This window comes from Rhinoraja longicauda, chromosome 16 (genome assembly GCF_053455715.1).
Source record: "Rhinoraja longicauda isolate Sanriku21f chromosome 16, sRhiLon1.1, whole genome shotgun sequence".
NCBI lineage: Eukaryota > Metazoa > Chordata > Chondrichthyes > Rajiformes > Arhynchobatidae > Rhinoraja > Rhinoraja longicauda.
The window spans coordinates 15,484,964-15,506,527 of NC_135968.1; the positions used below are offsets into that span (position 1 = coordinate 15,484,964).

At 51.5% G+C, this 21,564-nt stretch overlaps 1 protein-coding gene across 2 annotated transcripts in view; it reads right to left on the reverse strand.

Annotated features, from left to right (window-relative positions):
• The window catches only part of slka (STE20-like kinase a), an 81,437-nt gene that overhangs the window by 10,128 nt on the left and 49,745 nt on the right, over positions 1-21,564 (reverse strand). Inside the window, exons 10-15 of one of the 2 annotated variants that reach the window (XM_078413279.1) lie at positions 20,513-20,643; positions 19,016-19,139; positions 15,721-15,900; positions 10,100-10,192; positions 1,623-1,752; positions 861-985 (exon numbers count right to left, since the gene is read on the reverse strand). In XM_078413279.1, the coding sequence (XP_078269405.1) occupies positions 861-985; positions 1,623-1,752; positions 10,100-10,192; positions 15,721-15,900; positions 19,016-19,139; positions 20,513-20,643 (783 nt within the window). The remainder of the gene's footprint in view (positions 1-860; positions 986-1,622; positions 1,753-10,099; positions 10,193-15,720; positions 15,901-19,015; positions 19,140-20,512; positions 20,644-21,564) is intronic. The other variant, XM_078413280.1, reaches the window with a different exon arrangement.

Here is a 21,564-nt window from a genome sequence, read left to right on the forward strand (position 1 = left end):
CAAGTGTGAATGGCAAGGTGTGAATGGTTATGAGTTTAGTTTATTGTCACCTGTACGGAGGCACAGTGAACAGCTTTTGTTGCGTGCTAACCAGTCAGTGGAAAGACAATACATGATTACAATCTAGCCATCCCCCGTGTGCAAATACATGATAAAGGGAATGACAGAGTCTGAAGGAGGGTCTCAACCCAAAATGTGTCCTATTCCTTCTCTCCAGAGATGCTGCCTGACCGGCTGAGCTACTCCAGCTTTTTGTGTATATCTTTGGTGTGAACCAGCATCTGCAGTTCCATCCTACGCAAGGGTGTGTTACTATTGTATCGTTGTAAACTGCACTAATACCCCTTTTTGAAAGAAAAAACAGTCTGCAAGGATTAGTGAGCAAGTTATGCCAGTTGAGCCTACAGTGATACCGGCCATGCCCCACTGCAGTGGGTGCACTGTGCCCAGAGTGGTTGTGGTGATGCCGGCTATGCCCATGGTGAGTGTGCGCAGTGATACCAGCTGTGCCCGCTGAAGTAGGTGTGCCATGCCCACAGTGAGTTGGTGTGGTGATGCCAGCTGTACCAATAGTGAGTAGATGCACCGTGCCCACAGAATAGATGTGGTGATGCCGGCTGTGCCAGCGGTGAGTGGGTGCACTGTGCCCACAGAATAGATGTGGTGATGCCGGCTGTGCCAGCGGTGAGTGGGTGCACTGTGCCCACAGTGAGTAGATGCACCGGGTCCACAGAGTAGGTGTGGAGATGCCGGCTGTGCCAGCGGTGAGTGGGTGCACTGTGCCCACAGAGTAGGTGTGGAGATGCCGGCTGTGCCAGCGGTGAGTGGGTGCGCCGTGCCCAGGGCGAGCATGGGCTGACCTTCTCGTGGCGTTTCAGCAGCTGGTGCCTCTGCATGAAGTACTGGTCCTTGAGCTGCTGCTTCAGGAGCTGGTGCTTCTCCTGCAGATGCCGCTCCTCCACCTCCCAGATCGCCGCCTCCTTCGCTGCATAACGACATGCAAGAACCAATGATGACATCCCTCGGCCACGCCACCCCGACCCCTCAGGGTGACCCCGACAGACACACCGGTGATAGTACAGCCCCCCAGTGTGCCCGCCCTAGAGCGGAATCACTGCCGTGGACCAGTGACGTTTGTGTCCTGCCATGGGTACTATCAACAGCAGAGTCAGTTCGTACCACACCGCCCCTCCTCACTGCACCACCCTCCTCCCAACCGCTCCACCCCACACCAGTCGTCCCAAAAGATCAGGACCCTATACGCCAAGGGCTCCATCTCTGTTGTCCCTGCACTCCCCTCCCCCCCCCCCCCCCCCCCCCCTCCCCAGCACCCCTCTTCCCCACGGCCCCTATTCCCCCAACCCCCCCCCCCTCCACCCATCTCTCCCCTCTCCTTCTGCGGTCTCTCTCCACCTCCATCTCCTCCAGGACCACTCCCATGTGGGCCCCCCCCGTCTACGCCCGCGTCTCTCCCCTCTCCTCCTGCCATCCTTCTCCCCCCTTGATCTCCCCCAGGAACCCACCCCCCCACAACTCTCCCCTCATCTCCTCCGGGACCCCCCTGCGGCCCTCCCACCCCCCCCTCCCCCCGCCCACACTGCCGCCCCTCCCCCCAGCCTCACCTCGCATCATCTGCTGCTTGTTATTCAGACACTCCCGTTCGATGGTGGCGAGCTCAAGCTTGTGTTGATGAATGATCTTCTTCAGCGCTCCATCCAACTCCTGCTGCTGCTTCTGCAGGAACTCCTGCTCCTGGGGAGCGGCCGTGCGATGGGAAGCACGGGGAGGGAAGGAGAGACAAAGTCACGCGCAGATAGACACAGGCACGAGGCAGTGGCACAGCGGCGCAGGGACTGACAAACTCCCCCGGGTCAGAGGTCAGAGACCGTCAGCCCCTGTTAATGCTGTCTGCCTCGTAGAAAGCTGACCCTTTCCATAAACATCCAGTCAGCTGATGTCTGCCAGTGATTCCCACACCAGGGACATTGTTAGGCTCCTTCAGTACTCTGGTGATAGGTCAACACAGGGCTCCCGTGTTGCTGGATAGACTTTGCTCGCAACAGTAAGTCTCCTGGACAGTATCCCGCTGAAACGGGAGCTGCAATGGGGGCGAGAGTCCTGAGCAGGAATCTTTCCCTCTCCACATCCGACCCTGGAGACATGTGCCATGTTTTCTGCACGTTTCACTGGCCACCTCTCGCATCTACTGCTGTGCAGTGGAAAGCCCGGGGACAAGGCTTGGCATGTTCGCGCCCAGCCTGCCCTTGGCCTAACGTGCGTGTGTGAGGAATGGTTCAGGACAGAGCTGCTTCATTGACACAACACTGCAGGTGGTCAGAGAGTCCTGGTCAGCAGGTGGCGCAGTGTAAACTCTGGGCCCAGTGGACTGGACCAGGGCAGGGCCTGCAGACTGGGGACGGCTGGCTCTCGCTGTATGGGAGAGCTCAGGGTGCAGAATGTAGAGGCCACACTGTTAATTACCCTCTGACACAGATTCACCTCCCTCCACTTATCCCCATTTTATTACAACCATCAGAGCAGAATACATCCTGGCTTTAGATATCCACACCGTTGCATCTAACAAAGGCAAGAGCCATTACCGAGCAATGTCACAGCTTCCACTCCAGCTGATTAAATGCATCTGCTTACTGTGTAACCCAGGTCCTTGGTAGAGGTGTGTTGTAAGCCACATATCGGCTGTAACCCAACACACACACAGACTGCAATTCTGTTTACAGTTCAATGTTCTAACACACACACACACACACATCGAGGAGTTCAAGTGGGGTGAAGGTTTGGGGCCAAAGATGATAAAACACAACGCCAGTCGTGGAGTGAAACCAGGAAGGTTACCGAAAGGCTGTTGGGTAGTCTGGGGCAGTGGGGAGACAAGGGGCAGAGTGGGGGACGGAGGTGACTGCACAGTGAGTGAGGGGGACAGAGAGGGAAGCTGTATGACGAGGGATGGAGAGGATGGGGAATGCAGTGTAGTGGAGGGGGCTGTACTGATGACACTTGACCAATTACTCAGCAGGCGCTCCCCAGTTGCCCAGTTTGTTTCTGATGCAGGAAGCCCAACATTACTGTGCAGCTGAACTACTGAGGACCAGACCGATCCCAGGGAACCCCATCTCCAAGGCTCCACCAACGGCAGGGATTCCAAACCAAACTCGTCACTGGTGAGACAGTGTCCCTCTCCCTCGCCAACAAGTCACTGTGCTAGATGGACCACCTTCCCTTGGATCACGTCACGCTGCACACCGTCCCATTGCTTCGGTGCTGCCAGAGGAAGCTCCAATCTATTGCTCCTGCTGATATGCAGCAGAATCTGTTCAATTCTCCATGGACACAATATTCTTATTCCCTTCATCCCATTGCACTCTGGTCCCCAGCAATAACCAGTAACTGAAGCTGCTGTCAGTGCTTTCGAATAATCACTGTGAAGGCGGCACGGTGGCGCAGCGGTAGAGTTGCTGCCTTACAGCGAATGCAGCGCCGGAGACTCAGGTTCGATCCTGACTACGGGCGCCGTCTGTACAGAGTTTGTACGTTCTCCCCGTGACCTGCGTGGGTTTTCTCCGAGATCTTCGGTTTCCTCCCACATTCCAAAGACGTACAGGTATGTAGGTTAATTGGCTGGGTAAATGTAAAAATTGTCCCTAGTGTGTGTAGGATAGTGTTAATGTGCGGGGATCGCTGGGCGGCACGGACTCGGTGGGCCGAAGGGCCTGTTTCCGCGCTGTATCTCTAAATCTAAAAAAAAAAACTAGAAAATACTTATTCCACCTCAAACACACACATGCTCACACACTTCTAAACATTTCACTATGTTTCATTACTTCGAAGGACAATTTCTTGAAGATTTATTAGAATGGATAAAAAAAAAGAGCATCAGTTTTTTTTAATGCATGGATTCCACATGAAAAGCATCCATCTGTGTTTTTAGCTGAAGCAGCCCCTGGAGGAAGTCCACGTGTTGGGGAAAGCAGAGCAGGCACGTGTGATGTGCCCACAGTGTGACGTGCACACATCCTTGCCCTGATACATCACTGCTGGAAACAACTGCAGGCAGTAGGCAGTCACAGGGTGTTTAAGAATTGATTGAAATCTCCTGATAACCCGTGGAAAATTACAATCAGACTGTTCTATGTTCTTTACAATAGTTTTTGCTCAACTTGTTCGAAATGCAAACAAAGCTGTTTGAAAAGCAAAAAAAATTGTCAATGCTGGAAATCTCACATTCAGAAACCACACCACACCTGCACACTTTAAAACATAGAACAGTGCAGAACAGAAAAAGGCCCTTCGGCCCACCATGTCTCTGCAACCATGGAGTTAATTAAAATTAATACAATTTGCCTGCAAATGTGCTAAATCGCCCAACCCTTGTCTGTTCACGTGTCTGTCTAAATGCCTAATAGACAATAGGTGCAGGAGTAGGCCATTCGGCCCTTCGAGCCAGCACCGCCATTCAATGTGATCATGGCTGATCATTCTCAATCAGTACCCCGTTCCTGCCTTCTCCCCATACCCCCTGACTCCGCTATCCTTAAGAGCTCTATCTAGTTCTCTCTTGAATGCATTCAGAGACTTGGCCTCCACTGCGTTCTGAGGCAGTGAATTCCACAGATTTACAACTCTCTGACTGAAAACGTTTTTCCTCATCTCCGTACTAAAAGGCCTACCCCTTATTCTTAAACTGTGGCCCCTGGTTCTGGACTCCCCCAACATTGGGAACAGGTTTCCTGCCTCTAACGTGTCCAACCCCTTAATAATATATGTTTCGATAAGATCCCCTCTCATCCTTCTAAATTCCAGTGTATACAAGCCTAGTCGCTCCAGTCTTTCAACATATGACAGTCCCGCCATTCCGGGAATTAACCTAGTAAACCTACGCTGCACGCCCTCAATAGCAAGAATATCCTTCCTCAAATTTGGAGACCAAAACTGCACACAGTACTCCAGGTGCGGTCTCACGTAATCTGTCTCCACCACCAGCTCTGGCAGCGTGTTACAGGCACCCACCTCCCTCCCTCTGTGTTGGAAATATTGCCTTGGACATCTCCTGTATACTCTGCCCCTCTGACCTCAGACTTCTGCCTTCAAGTATTTGACATTTCCACTCTGCCTTTCATAATTTTACATAGTGCTGCTGGGTCTCCCATCAGCTCCCAACGCTCCAGTTTCATTAAGAACCAATCCGAATGTTGTCACCGGGCTTTGGTATTGCTTTATGGTGAACGGCTCCCAGATTTACAGAGGCACAACACTAACTCACTGGAACATCCGCATACTTCCCTCTGGACTGCCACTGAATATTGTCTCCCAGTGACCAAACTCATTTCATTTGAAGATCCTCCCTCCAGACTCCATCTTGTGGTCTTTGACCACCTTCCTGAGGACCCACAAATGACCCTGCTCGGACCTGTTGTCTCTTTTCTTTCTTTTTTTCCCTCCGAGTCTCTTTGCACACCCCTGACGGGCCAAGATACCCAGAACCAGGGGTTCACTGCCTCAGAATAAGGAATCAGCTGTTCTGGGTACAGATGAAAATAAATGTTATTGTCCAAAGTTCTGGATTTCAACAAGAACGCATTGGGTGTAACTGAGGGCAGACGCCACGCGGACAGAGCAGGTGCTGGAGGTGGCACACATGCAACACACAGTGCACACAGATACACAACAAACCTGCCCATCACAAGGAAGGGCAAAGGCACCAACTTACATCCTGAAGCTGTGCGTTGGACAGGGTGCATGATGATAACTGAAAGGACTGTATCATAACCTGGGCGATGGCCTGTGGATAAAGGTACAATACAGCACCGTCTGCAAAAGGACAATGAGGCACCACACACACACACACACACAGCTGACCCTGTGAGCCAGCGCAGGTGGCCACAAACATGCAGAGGAGGGAGGTAGAGAACTGGCCATGAGAACTGCAACTATTGGAGAGGGTGCAGAGGAGGTTTACGAAAATGGTCCCAGGAATGATTGGGTTAACATATGATGAGTGTTTGAAGGCACTGGGCCTGAACTCGCTGGAGTTTACAAGGATGAGGGGGGGGGGGGGCGGAGAGACCCCATTGAAACTTACCGAATAGTGAAAGGCCGGCGTTAGAGTGAATTTGGAGAGGATGTTTCCACTCGTGGGAGTCTAGGACCAGAGGCTGTAGCCTCAGAATAAAAGGATGTATCTTTAGAAAGAAGATGAGAAGGAATTTCTTTAGTTAGAGGGTGGTGAATCTGTGGAATTCATTGACACAGACGGCAGTGGAGGCCAAGTCAATAGATATTTTTCAGGTTTGATGAGTATGGGTGTCAGCAGTTATGGGGTGAAGACAGGAGAATGGGGGTGAGGGGGAAAGATACACCAGCCATGATTGAATGGTGGAGTAGACTTGATGGGCCTGATGGCCTTATTCTGCTCCTGGAACTTATGAACATGAACAAGGCTCCGGTCCCTATTCAGATGTCAATGGAGATCCCACATTTGCTGCTGTACAAATGCTCAGTAAATAGCTGCTGACAGACTCAAAGCCCAGGCCATTATGTTGTAGATCTTATCAATAATACATCCGCCAAACCGCAGGGATTCCCCACTCTCCATTCCCCGCCTTACATTCCTCACTCCCCTTCTTGGTTCCCTCAACTTTGTGCCCTTGTATCAGCCACGGTCTCTTTCTCGAGGCGGTGGGACTGCAGGGATGTCAGCACCAGTGGATGAACAATGTCACAGCAACCCCATCCCTCGACCCAGAAGCTCAGCGAGCAGCCAGCCTTCAACCTGAAACCAAATGAATGCTCTTCTTGCAAAGGACCCGTTCCTGATAGCACTGCTCCCACTGTACAATCTGCAAAGTCTACAGCTGCATCATTTGGGATGGAACCAGTAGGGAGGGATAATCTTTATCGAACCCTCCTTTAGAGCATAGAACAGTACAGCACAGGAACAGGCCTTTCGGCCCACCATGTCTGTGCCGACCGCAATTCTAATTTACTAATGTCATCTGTCTACAATGGTTTAGTTTAGAGATACAGCGCTGAAACAGGCCCTTCGGCCCACCGAGCCTGCACCGACCAGCTATCCCCGCACATTAACACTATCCTATACCCACTAGGGACAATTTTTACATTTACCAAGCCAATTAACCAATTAACTCTTTGGAGTGTGGGAGGAAACCGAAGATCTCAGAGAAACCCACGCAGGTCACGGGGAGAACGTACAAACTCCGTACAGACAGCACCCATGGTCGGGATCGAACCCGGGGTCTCCGGCGCTGCATTCGCTGTAAGGCAGCAACTCTACCGCTGCGCCACCGTGACCGCCATAACCCTCCATTGCCTGCAGGTTCCTGTACCTATCTAACCATACCTCCATTGCCTGCAGGTTCCTGTCCAATTATACCTCCTCCAATACCTTCTGTCTTCTACGACCAAACAAATTTTGAACCCAATTTACCAGGTCACCGTGGATCTCATGCACCTTAATCTTCTGGATCAGCCGAGCATGAGGAACCTTATCAATGCCATAGTAACGATCACATCGCCACCAATTGCCTTTTGGATGATGACGTTGGTTGTTTACAAGTTTTAAAAGGTAGGTTATTAACCTGGACAATTATTCTTTCTGTTAATGCCCTTGTAATGCTTTTGGACAATTTATTTGGGTCTTGTGTCTCCTGTAGACCAGGGTATTCCTTATTTGTTCAATATCTAGAACTAATGAAGAAGGGTCTTGACCCGAAACGTCACCCATTCCTTCTCTCCCAAGATGTTGCCTGACCCACTGAGTTACTCCAGCATTTTGTGTCTAGAACTAATGAGTTCCAACTGTTGAACCCAGAGCCCAGTCACTCTTGCCTGGTGCACTGGAAACATCTCAACAGCACATGATATCCAGCAGAAGAGCCAGTGATAGACGCCAGTGTAGCACTGACCACAAGCAGATGTTTACAGGAAACAGACGTCTGAATTCCTGGAACTGGAACACAAAAGCACATTGCTGGGCCAATATTCTACATAAAGCTGACAACCAAGAGACAATTTTTTGTATTTCCATCTGGAGTGCTCTGGTCCCTCGACACCCATCACATTTGCTGTCAGAAGCCTCAAAGAGACTGGTTGGTCCTCTGTGGCAATGCTAACCAAGGGGCAACAAATCAGTTGATGTTGCAAGAGGTTAGAGCCACATGCAGATGAAAGCTCCACATTCTCTGGAGTTTAGAAGGATAAGAGGGTTATGAAAGGACTGGATAAGCTAGATGCAGGAAAAATGTTCCCAATGTTGGGAGAGTCCAGAGCCAGGGACCACAGACTATAAATAAAGAGGAGGTCATTTAAAACTGTGGTGAGAAAAACCTTTTCACCCAGAGAGTTTTGAATTTGTGGAATTCTCTGCCACAGAAGGCAGTGGAGGCCAATTCACGGGATGAAATTAAAAGAGAGTTAGATAGAGCTCTAGTGGCCAGCGGAATCAAGGGATGAGGGGAGAAGGCAGGTACAGGTTACTGATTGTAGATGATCAGCCATGATCACAATGAATGGCGGTGCTGGCTCGAAGGTCCAAATGGCCTCCTCCTGCACCTATTTTCTATGTTTCTATGAAACACTGCACTGTAGGTTGGATGCACAAGAAGCAGACAGCAGGGTGACTTTTCCCAGTGTGGGGGTCAGACCCAGGCCAGTGTGGGGTCACACCCGGGCCAGTGCTGGAACCCCAGCACTTGAAATGTCCACTGCTGGAGTTGTAAAGCACACAACACACAAGCCACACAGACAGACATGGTACACAACAAACCTGCCAACCATAAAGGGGGGGGGGAGGATCGCATCCTGACAGGGTGCATGAAGATTACGGAGAAGATTTTAATTCCCGATCCGTCTGTGACCTCCTGGACTGCCACAGTGAGGCCTAACGTAAGCCAAAAGAGCTGCATCTCATCTTGTGTCTGGGCACAGTGCAGTCTTCTGAACCCAGTACTGAAACTAAACTTCAGGAAAGGCGACTTCTGTCAGTGTCAGTCATCCTGTGTGATATTGGGTCGGTTTGTTTGTTTTTCTCCCCCTTTATTCTCCCTCTGGGAGTGGGGGACCGGCCCTGTCTGACCTCCCGGGCCTGTCTTCCTCTGCATTTCACAACTCTTCTGTCTGCGTTCTCACTCTCTACCAGCTCCCATTCATTCACTGACCAGGTAACATTTACAGATTATCCCCACGGTCACCCCGGTTTTACCCCGTCAGAGACACCAACCCTCCCCCATCCTCCCTGCACGTTGACACGCTTCTTTAGTCCCATTCCCAGTTCTGACCAAGGGTCACTCTGTTTCTACTTCCCCCACATGCTGCCTGACCTGCTGAGTAATTCCTCTGTAAGTTTGAATGATATCAGTAACATCCCAGGGCATGGACCTTTGGATAAGGGAAGAACCACGGACTGGGAGTGGAAGGTGGGCAGAGGAGGATCTGTCGATGTAGAGAGGCCAGACGGCAGCAATGAGTGGAAGGTCGGAATTAACGGTGGTCAGGGAGGCTCCATGTCTGTGGTCCAGAAGAGGAGCGCGAGGTCGGGTGTGGGTGTCGGGCTGGTGGGTTAGTAGATTGGAATGGGTGGGGTGGTGGGCTGTTGGACAGTGGGAGTCATAGGAAAAGCCGGCTATGTACCAGCTTGTGTGGACGTGGCAAAACACAGCAGGGTTCTCCGTGAGTTAACGTCAGGTGTGTGTGGAGCTCCAAACAACAAATACAGGCTTCAGACAACTTGAAGACAGTTCCCAATACGGATGAGGTTTGTTATTTCAGTGGCACTTGATTGCGGAGCTTTCAACAGCACGAGGCACAGGATCTAAGTTCCCCCGCAGTGACAAGACAGCACGCTGGCAGAAGACAACCGTAGCTTGGGACCATTCACCTTCAACCAGGATAACATAACCCAAGCTACACGTGAACATACCTACATGTAAGTGTCACGTGCGGTGACACCGCGCTGCCCGGTGGCTGGCAGTGGTTGTACAGACACAAAAGGATTCCCTATCAGACTGGCAACCTCTGGTCGGTACAGGGAAGAGCGGAGTTGGTGAGTAATGCCACTTGCGGTTACCTGAACATGCAAAGACTGCGAGAGCTCCTCTCGGATGCGTTTCATTTGCTCTTTTCTCTGTTCTCTGGGAAGTTTATCCACTTCATTTTTAACCTACAAGCATGCAGAGGGTTGGGGGAAGTACATTCCTTTTACACAGGAGCATTCAGCAGGAAAGCTCACGAGCCAGGCTGGGCTAGGCCCAAGCCCTCGGTTAGCATAAGGTTTAGCAGTTAGTATAGCTGGCAGCTTCTAAACCACCTGCTGCTAGAGATCAGAAGTGTGTGAAAAGATGGAAATTAAAAAGGCCAACTTGAAGACCTTTAACCTGCGAGTTCCTGGGAAGCATTATTAGATGTGGAATCAATCATGGAAGTAAATTCTGCCAGTTCTGGAGGAATTCTCCAACCTTTGGAAATAATGAATGGCAGTGCCTGTAATGTGAGGAAACCAGAGGCCTCCGTGCAGAGGAACAGCAACAAACAGCGATGGGACGGACGGATGACCATGGAACCGCGCTGGTATCGTTGAGGGGGGAATAAAGGCCAGAAAGTCCAGGGATTGCCATGCGATTGGTGAGGGGCCTCTTCTTGTGCACGGAGCCTTGCTTTATCAACTCCACGACGGCAGTCCCCTCACTCTGCATTATGTTCAACTCTGTGAAGTGGGCACAGCCCGTAGTCTGCTGACTCAAGGGGAAGAGTGGTCAAACTGGACGATTTACGAGGATGTGGCTGGGACACTTGCTCGGGTTAGACCCCATCTGCCATTTCTGCAACATTTGTGAAGCTGGAATATTCTGATCACCTTAGAGAGGGCATTGACCAGGGTGGAGTGCCTCAGTTACAAGGAGAACTGGACAGACTGAGTCTGTTTGCCTGGGAGCGGAGGAAGCCGAGGGGGGGCCATGATCAGAGTGTAGAAAATGACGATGGGGATAGATGAGGTCGATAGTCAGAAGATTTCTCCTGTATAGAAAATTAGGGAGGCATAAATTTAGAAGGATCCAAGGAAGAACTTTTTCACCAGGAGGGCGGCTGGAATCTGGAAAGCACTGCCTGTAGGAATGGCGAGGGCAGAGACTCTCACAACATGGTTTCCAGATGACCATCTGAGACAGCGTGGTGGATAAGACTGCAGAGCAAGTGGCCCGAGGGTCTGAGCTACAGGGAGAGGTTGGGCGGGCTAGGACTTTATTCATTGGAGCGCAGGAGGCTGAGGGGTGTATAAAATCATGAGGGGACTGCACAGCGTGTTTTCCCCAGGGTAGGGGAAAAATCAGAGGGCATAGTCGGAAGAGGAGTCCCGACCCAAAATGTCACCCGTCCATTCCCTCCACAGATGCTGCCTGACCTGCTGAGTTACTCTGGCACTGTGTGTTTTGGGCAAGATTCTAGCATCTGCAGTTTCTTGTGTCTACACGAACAGGAAAGGTTTTGAGGGATATGGGGCAAACACAACGGGCTTTGAAACACAACGGGCTTTGATGGGGCACCTTGGTCCCACTGGAAGAGTTGGGTGGAAGGGCCCGTTCCCACACTGTCTGACTCAATGAATCCCATGTGAAAAGCCTGACATTGGAAGTATTACAAGGCAGGTAATCACTAAATATATTTTACTTTAAGTTAACAAGCATTGCTTCAACAGCACATTCTCAGAACTCGCATGTTAAAGGGATGTTTATATTGTCCTGGAGAGTTGCATGGTATAATCTGCAGCCATGTCACCTGGACAGGCAGGCATACAGACAGGGACATTGAAAGCCCTTTGGTAAATGCATTGTCCGGTGACAGGACTGCAGACTACAGCAAGCTGAGTGTTTATCTGTTCCACTATTCAAGGCCAATCAGCCACCAAGCAAACACCAAGCAGAGCTCTACCCAACTCTACAAGCACAGCTCCCCATCTCCAACATTCCCCTCCTATACCTGGGACTTCTGCCCATGACACCTCCAGCTCTTGTCTTAAAGTGCTCGACTTGGAGCAAAAGAGGAGAAAATGGGAGCAGCTACATACAAAATTAGGTTAAAAGTTAAAACTACCAACTTCCAAAGGAAGACACCAGCAGCGACTAGGAGACTAAATCCTTATTGCAGTTAGGAGGCCCTGATGGAAGTCTGCCTTCCTTCAGTTACTTAACCACACCACGTTAGTAGATTGGAGAAGACAGCCAGTTACAAAGTTAAGGGCAAGGATAGTGCAGAACAACTATGGAGCACAGTTGTTGACTGCACTGAAGGCATCGTGCCAGGACAGTGCGAGGCAGAGACTGCAGTTGCTTGGTGTGTAGCTGGCTTGACTCCACTTGGGCTGCAGAATCCACCACAGGTAGAAAGGAGGCAGCCACTATCAGCACGTCACCCACCCAGTGTGGGGCGCTTCAGGTCTTGTTACCTGACGGGGGATGGGGGATAGCAGTGACTGCACAGCGTGCCCTGTCCCACACTCTCCTCTGGCCCGCAGCTTTGCCAGCTCCACTCTGCCCCTTCAGTCGAGAAATTGGCAGGGATTGGGCTGTGGTTGGCAGCATGCCCTCAGAGGCCTGGGCATGATTGGAGGGAGGTTGGGGCTGTGCCAGTCTCTGCCCCACACCTCCATGCCAAGAGGCAGCACATCACCGCATGCAGTGCCCCATTCTCCAGGGCCCAGCTGAGGTGTAGCCCAGCAGACTGGGGCACGTTGGTCTGACGTCACCAATCACCAATACAATACACAGGTCGGATGGATAGGAAAGATTTAGCGGGATTTAGCCAATCACGGACAAGTGGGATTAATTTAGAGGGGTCGGCACGGACGAGTTGGGCCGAAGGGCCTGTTTCTGTGCTGTAGAACTCTATGACAAGAACTTCAAGTGGCTCTCCAACACTCGGAAAGAGCATCAGAACAGTGATGGCCTTCCCGCCCCTCACCCCCTCCTGTGTCCCAGCCCCGCTCAGCAAAGCGGTTCCCTAATGCCAGTCCGACACCAAGCAACTCTGCTGCCTCGGTTATGGGAGGAATGTCCGGCAGAAGAAAGAGATGGAGTCACCAGCTAATACACCGCACCGCACCGCACCGCACACCCAGAGAGCCGTCGACACACCAAAAGTGCTCAAACCAAACAAATGTACATAAATCAAACTGAAATCAGCAACATCATCAAACTATAAAACATTAACAGTAAGAGTAACAAAAACAAAGCACTGTTGGACAGGTACCAGCTCACAGACTGCACAACGCAGCACGATAACCCGGCCACACTCTGGCTGAAGAAGGATCCAGATTTGAAACGTCACCTATCCATGTTCTCCAGGGATGCTGCCTGACCTGCTGAGTTACTCCAGCATTTTGTGTCCCACTCTCGCTGGCAGCTGCTGTAAAGGGCAGCTGTACTCTCGCTCCCACCCGATTATATAAGGATGTGTGTGCAATGCTACATCTGCCTCTGGTACCTGTCCTCCAGTCCACAGCAAGGCACTGCAACACAGCGTTACTTCAGAGGGCAGCCCCTACCATACTTACGTGCGCAGAAAGAACAGTCCCAACCAGCACTGGGTTGGAGACAACTGCTCTTTGAGAACGTCTACGGTAGGTGGGGAGGGAGCAATGGTTGTGATGCACCACCTCCCCTCGCTGGACCTCTGCCATCTGCAGCCGTTTCCAGTTCCTTTTACACTGCCCATCTCACACTCCCAGGGCAGGCCCCCTACACTGTGCATCAACACTCCTGGGGCAGGCAGAGAGAAAGAGCTCCCCCTACACTGTCCATCCCACACTAGGCAGGTGCCGCCTGGGATTAGAGTGCTACACAGCTGATCTCCTGGGTCATGTTGACAGTCCATCAGTAACAGTGATGAACACTGCAAGTCGAAGCACAACCACATTAACTCAAAGCCCCCCTGAGGTACCAAGTCTGCTCTGGTCAAAGGAAGCTTACGTTCCTGAGCAAATGGAAAATCCATCTTCAGACATCAGCTTGTGTAAATACAGTGTGTTGTTTTCAGGAAACACAGGGCAGGTAACTGACCAGGTGGCAGTACACAAGTACAACATACAGGTGACAATATACAGGTGGGAGAGTAAGCCAGTCGTCGTTAGCTTGACAGAGGTCACCACCAGAGGGTGCATGTCTCATCTCAGGGGAATAGTTTGAAATGGCACCACTGCAGTGTCCCTGGTCAAACCTGGGCCCTTGCTCCTTACAGCGAGCTGGCAAATCAGCTGCAGATAACTGTGAATGTTTGGGAACTCTGCCAGAGTGTCCCTGGAAAAGGAACACGCGGTGTCCACGGTCACCATGGGGGGGGGATTTCCAAGATCGCTGGGCACGGCGGTGGTTAAATGCATCCTAGACCAGGATTGGAAAATCCTTATTTAATGTTTAGTTTTTACAATATTTGTTTTTGTTTTTTGTATTTGGTGGTGGGTGCGTTGGCATGTTTGTTTTGTAAACATTACTGTTTTAAAGAATTGAATAAATTAATTTTAGGTTAAAAAAAAACAACACGACACCAGCAGTGTTCAACAACATGGCACCAAAGGTCTGCATCTGTCACAGGGATGGAGGGAATGAGGGGAATGAGGTGGCTGCCCCGGGGTACAGGCACTCTCCCTGGCTTCAAAAGAGTAAATCTGTGTCTTATTTTACTAAACAGGGGATGATCAAACTCCGACCAGTCCAGGTTCGGGTCGGATCCACTGCCACCACTGAGGCCTACAACGTGCAGGTTCTCACTCCTCTGGTGAGCTCCAGCGACACACTCTCCCTGCTGGGCTTTGTGCAACCTGGAGCGTTGTCCCAACCCGCACTGGGTAACCTTGGCACCCCCTTAACTCAGAGAGCCAGCCCCTGACACCCCTCCCCTTGCACTGCTACCCCTCCCCTCACAGTGCCAGCCCTCTGCTACCCCCTCCCCCTCACAGTGCCAGCCCTCTGCTACCCCTCCCCTCACAGTGCCAGCCCTCTGCTTGCCCCGCCCCCTCACAGTGCCAGCCCTCTGCTACCCCCTCCCCCACAGTGCCAGCCCTCTGCTACCCCCTTCCCTCACAGTGCCAGCCCTCTGCTACCCCCTTCCCTCAGTGCCAGCCCTCTGCTACCCCCTTCCCTCAGTGCCAGCCCTCTGCTACCCCCTTCCCTCACAGTGCCAGCCCTCTGCTACCCCATTCCCTCAGTGTCAGCCCTCTGCTACCCCCTTCCCTCACAGTGCCAGCCCTCTGCTACCTCCTCCCCTCACAGTGCCAGCCCTCTGCTACCCCCTTCCCTCATAGTGCCAGCCCTCTGCTACCCCCTCCCCTCACAGTGCCAGCCCTCTGCTACCCCCTCCCCTCACAGTGCCAGCCCTCTGCTACCCCTTCCCTCACAGTGCCAGCCCTCTGCTACCCCCTCCCCCTCAGTGTCAGCTCCTGCCCTCAGTGCCATTCCCTGTTTCCTGTTCCCATCCCTCCATTGCACAGTGCCAGTCCCTGCCACTCCCTCCCATCGCACAGTGGCAGTCCGTCACCACTCACACAGTGTCAGCCCCTGCCCCTCGCACAGTGCCCCCCCCCCCCGTCCCCCCCCCATTGCACAGTGCCAGTCCCAGCCACCCCTCCCATCACACAGTGCCACCCATCCCCTCACACACTGCTAGCCCCCTGCCCTCAGCCTTGTCCAACAGTCTCACCTCCTTCTTGCGATTCTTTAACATGCTCTGGAACTTGGACAGCTCCTTCTCCTGGTCGAATTTGATTCTCTTTGCCTCATCCCGTAGCCGGGTGGTGTGGTCCTGTTCCAGCCGCTCGATTGTCTGCTTCTGCTGCCGCTCCAGGTTTTCAATCTCCTGGTCGTACTGACGTTTCTTACTCTGTCGGCAAACAGCAACATTGCCAGCGGCATTCAATGCTGAGAAACATATGCTGCACTCTGGTATTCTCCTCTTCTCTCTGCACTGTATTTGTATGTGGCTTGCATGGTATTATCTAACTTCATTGGTTAAGCTTTTAACTTGGGTACATATGGCAATAATAGACCTGAACCTAAATCTCTCCTCAGAGCCACCCCTTTTAACATCATGGTAAGAATTCCATCCCAGCAGCTTAATTTAGTTTAGCATATTATTACGGCACGGTGGCGCAGCGATAGAGTTGCTGTCTTACAGTGCCAGACACCCGGGTTTGATCCTGACTGCGGGTGCTGTCTGTACGGAGTTTGTACGTTCTCCCCGTGACCTGCGTGGTTTTACTCCAGGTGCTCTGGTTTCCTTCCATACTCCAAAGGCGTACAGGTTTGTAGGTTGATTGGCTTTGGTATAATTGTAAATTGACCCAGTGTGTGCAGGATAGTGTTAGCGTTGGTCAGCACGGACTCGGCGGGCCAAAGGGCCTGTTTCTGCAGTGTATCTCTAAAACTAAAAATAAAACGTGTACCGAGGTAGTGAAAAGCTTTAGTTGCGTGCTAACCACACAGCAGAAAGACAATGCATGATTACAATTGTGCCACCCACAGAGCACAAATCGGTTGGAGTAGAGATTTTTTTTAAAGTGGAGCAATCGTGCTGCGTATTTGCAGATCCACTATTTTGACCAGCACACGTGGTGTCGCATGGCTTGGGCGTCATTGTGGATTTTCTTTTTTAAAAATATAGTTACCAAGGTGTTGGGAAAGCAGAAGGTAGGTTTGTGTGTGAGGGCCTCAGTCAAAGGTGGGGGCAGCAGATTGATCCAGTGGTAGAGGGAAAGGGGAGAAGCTGGGACTCTGGAGGGGTTGGAGCAAGATGCCACCTTGTCCCCTCGCACTGATACCCCCTCCCTTCCCACACTCCCACCCTCTTACCTCTCACTGCCACCCTGCATTAGAGAGAGCAGGGAGGGAGGGGAGAGACTGGCTGGAGACTGGGGCAGCAGTGAGTCTATGTCAGAGGGAAGGGAGGTGCAGTGTTAAGAGGGGTGGATGATCCGGAGTTAAGACCATAAGACATAGGAGCAAAATTAGGCCATTTGGCCCATTGAGTGTGCTCCATTATTATACCATGGCTGATCTATTTTTCCCAGTCATAACTGATAGGAGCAGAATTAGGCCGCCATTCAATCATGGCTGATCAATCTCTCCCTCCTAACCCCTTTCCCGTCTTCTCCCCGTACTAATCAATAATCTGTCTATCCCTGCCTTAAAAATATCCATTGACTTGGCCTCCACAGCCTTCGTGGCAAAAAAATCCCCAGATTCACCACCCTCTGAATAAAGAAATTCCTCCTCATCTCCTTCCTAAAGGAACGTCCTTTAATTCTGAGCCTATGACTGCTGGTCCTAGATTCACCCACGAGCAGACACATCCTCTCCACATCCACACTATCCAAGCTTTTCACTATGCGACCCCATTCTCCTGCCCTTTCCCCGTAACCTTTGACTCCCTTACTAGTGAAGAACCTATCGTTCTCTGTTTTAAAAATAACCAATGACATGGTCTCCACAGGCGTTTTCGGCAATTCCACAAATTCATCATTATACCATCTAACTAAAGAAATTCCTACTCTTCTCCATGTCCTTTTATTCGCAGGCTGTGCCCCCTGGTCCCACACTCTCCCACTACTAGAAACATCCTCTGTTTCCCAGTTTAAGAACTGTTTCACAGTTTAAGAATAAGGGGTAGGCCATTTAGAACGGAGATGAGGAAAAACTTTTTCAGTCAGAGAGTTGTGAATCTGTGGAATTCTCTGCCTCAGAGGGCAGTGGAGGCCAATTCTCTGAATGCATTCAAGAGAGAGCTGGATAGAGCTCTTAAGGATAGCGGAGTCAGGGGGTATGGGGAGAAGGCAGGAACGAGGTACTGATTGAGAATGATCAGCCATGATCACACTGAATGGTGGTGCTGGCTCGAACGGCCTACTCCTGCACCTATTGTCTCTCCACATCCACTCTATCTAGTCCTTTCATTATTCAGTAGGTTTCAATGAGATCCCCCCCTCATCCTTCTAAACTTTAGCGAGTACAGCCAGGCCCAGAGGCGTCAAATGCTCCTCGTGCCTTAATCTAATCATCCCCGGGATCATTCTCATAAACCTTCTCTGGACCCTCTCCAATTTCAGCACGCCCTTCCACATATAGGGGGGCAAAAACTCCTCGGAATACTCCCAATGTGGCACGACCCGTGCCTTATAAAACCTCAGCATTACATCCTTGAGCAAAAGGGGGATGAGGGCATTCAGGAATTTGGGGTGGAGGCAGGAGCAAATGTATCCACTATTTTCGAGGGAAGGGAAGCCTTCTGGTGCTGGAGGAAGGGACAGGATTGGTGACTGCAGGAGGCATAGTCCAGCATTAGAGAAGGAAGATATTATTAGTGCTGGCAAACAGCTACAGTCTTTTTGAAGTTAAACTAACAAATAAGTGGGCTGAGGTACACATTGAGATCTACTACAGAAAGTAGTGGAAGAGAAACATCTTAACTATTCAGGAATTTATAAAAATAGCAGACTACGTATCGAGAAAGATTCAGGGCACAGCTGCAGCACTTTAAATAGTGCAGGCTTTACTGAACGCATTCGAGACAGCATCTAATTCTGAGTGTGGCTGCAACGTTGGAGTCTGAGTGACAAACATGGGCAGCAAAGTAAAGGAAGGAGAAACGGAGGCACAAGAGACGGCCGTTGCACAAAACCTCGAGGAAAAACGACAAAGTGCTGGAGGAACTCGGCAGGTCTGGCAGTGTCTGCGGAGGGGATGGACAGACGATGCTTCGAGTCAGGACTGGAGTCTGAAGAAGGGTCCCGACCCGAAATGTTGTCCGTCCATTCCCTCCACAGATGCTGCCTGGCCTGGTGTGTTTGTCCAGCGCTTAGTGTCTTGCTCAGGTTTGTCTGGTCCCCTGTGAACAGCTTCCTCTCACACATCTTACACCAGGCAGCCAGATGGGACGCGCTCCTTCCACGCCGCCAGTGCCTGGGCTCCCCAGCGCAGTGACTGCCAGGGACGGGACTCACCGTCATCTCCTGCTCGAAGCGGCGGAAGGTGTGCTCGCGCTGCTGCTGCAGCTTGTTGCTGAGCTGCTGCTGCGTGCGCTGCTCCTCCTTCTGCAGCAACCGCAGCTCCCGCAACTCCTGGCGCCTGCAGGGGGGAGCAGAGAGACGGCGGTGAGGTCGGTGCGAGCGTGCCCTCACACGGAGAAACTGAGAGAGAACCCGCAGCTCAGGCCAGTCATTTTGCAGGAAGCCCGGAGATAGAAACATAGAAAATAGGTGCAGGAGTAGGCCATTCGGCCCTTCGAGCCTGCACCGCCATTCAATATGATCATGGCTGATCATCCAGCTCAGTAACCTGTACCTGCCTTCTCTCCATACCCCCTGATCCCTTTAGCCACAAGGGCCACATCTAACTCCCTCTTAAATATAGCCAATGGACTGGCCTCAACTACCTTCTGTGGCAGAGAATTCCACAGACTCACCACTCTGTGTGAAGAAATGTTTTCTCATCTCGGTCCTAAAAGACTTCCCCCTTATCCTTAAGCTGTGACCCCTGGTTCTGGACTTCCCCAACATCGGGAACAATCTTCCCGCATCTAGCCTGTCCAACCCCAAGATATTGGAGAGTAGCGATAAGGTGCTCTGTAAACACGGGCCGCTCGGGGGGAGAGAGCGGTCCTGGGAGCAGGGAAGTAGAATTGAGCAGGTTACAGGAAGGTTCAACATCCTGACGTCAGTGGGAAAGGCTTGCGTACGGGAACCACTGTGAAATCCTTTGGTGACAAAGGACCTAGGAATTCTGCATGAACAAGGTGGGCACAGGGGCTGTTTGCACGCTGCACAGCTCCAAGACTATAAATATTTTCATCAAATCCAATTCCCCGTTGTCTACCAGTGACTAAGACCCAGGCACTGATCAGAAAGCAATTTTCCCCAATCACTAACCCGCCCTCCTCCCCGAGTTAGACATAAAATGGCGAAGTAACTCAGCGGGTCAGGCAGCGTCTCTGGAGAACATCTGGGCCACTCAGTGGCAGAGTTGCTGCTTCACATTGCCAATGGCCTGGGTTCGATCCTGACTACAGGTGCTGTCTGTGTGGAGTTCACATGTTCTCCGGGCAACTGCATGGGTTTCTTCCGGATGCTCCAATTCCCCCCCCCCCCCATCACAAAGACGTGCAGGGTTTGTAGGTTAATTGGCTTCTGTAAATTGCCCCCAGTGTGTGGGATAGAACTAGTGCAAGGGTGATCGCTGGTCGGCGTGACTCGGTGGGCAGAAGAGCCTGTTTCCACATTATATCTCTAAACTAAACATGGATAGGTGACGTTTAGAGTCGGGACCCTTCTTCGAGGTGCTGCCTGGCCTGCTGAGTTACTCCAGGATTTAGCGTCTATCTTTGGTATAAACAAGCACCTGCAGTTCCTTGCGACCATATTTTGACGCGTCCCCAAGTGTTGCTTTCTGAAACTGTCCGTCGCCATCAGCAGAGGCCAAGGTGAGCAGAGGTGGCCACGTACCTGAGGTATCTCATTTCCTCATTGTTCTTGTCGTTGTCAGTAACTATTTTTGACGTCGTCACTTTCACCTCCACTCCGTCCACCATAAATTTCCGCGTTTTCTTCAGGGTCTTTTTCTGCTGCCTCAATTCCTGACATTTTTAGACCAAGAAACAAATGAGTGCATGAATCGCCCCAGCGCTTACAAGAAGTACAACTCCAGTACCCAGGCCGGGTGCCGCGACCCCACCACCCAAGCGACACGTGTGTAGTTGGTTGCCGCCACGTGCAGGCCACTGCTTTCCCGGCCCCCTGCATGCTCAAGAGAGGCCAACAAGAACAGGAGTGCTTCACCAACAGTTCGCCACAGCAACGTTTCCACCACACTGGCATGGATCATGACTGGGACAGCAGACGGTTATTTCAGGAGTCACACGCACTACTGTGGTCTCAGGCAGAGTGTTGCACAACTGTCTACAAAAGCAAAGCCCAAAGCAGACTTGACTGGGAATTGCCATCCCAGTCACCATACCCCAGGTGGCTTTGCAGGCTCTTCTTCCACAGTATGTGGAGACAAATGCCAGAAAAAGTCCTGGAAAAGGTTGCTCCATTTGCTAAATATCCTCATAAACCACTATCGTATCGGCCTCCACCAGCTCTCCTCGCACTGACCACCAACATCTGTGTGAAAACCTTGCCCCGCACATCTCCTTTAAACTTTGCCCCTCTCACCTGAAAGCTACGCCATCTTGCATCTGACATTTTCACCCTGGGGAAGAGGTTCTGGTTGTCTACCCTATCCACGCCTCTCATAGTTTTACAAACCTCTATCAGGTCTCCCCACAACCTCCAGCATTCCAAAGAGAACAATCCAAGTTTGTCCAACCTCTCCCTGCAGCTGGTGACATCTAATCCAGGCAGCGTTCACAAAAGAGCACGCAGACACGTTTGGTTTGCACAAGGTCGTTGCCTCCTGCGTGCATTGTTCCCCAGAAGCAGAAAATGCTCATCCCTGTGCGTTCTGTCACCTCTACAGGACTCCGCTCCCCGGTCCCCACCACTGTAGCAAGCAC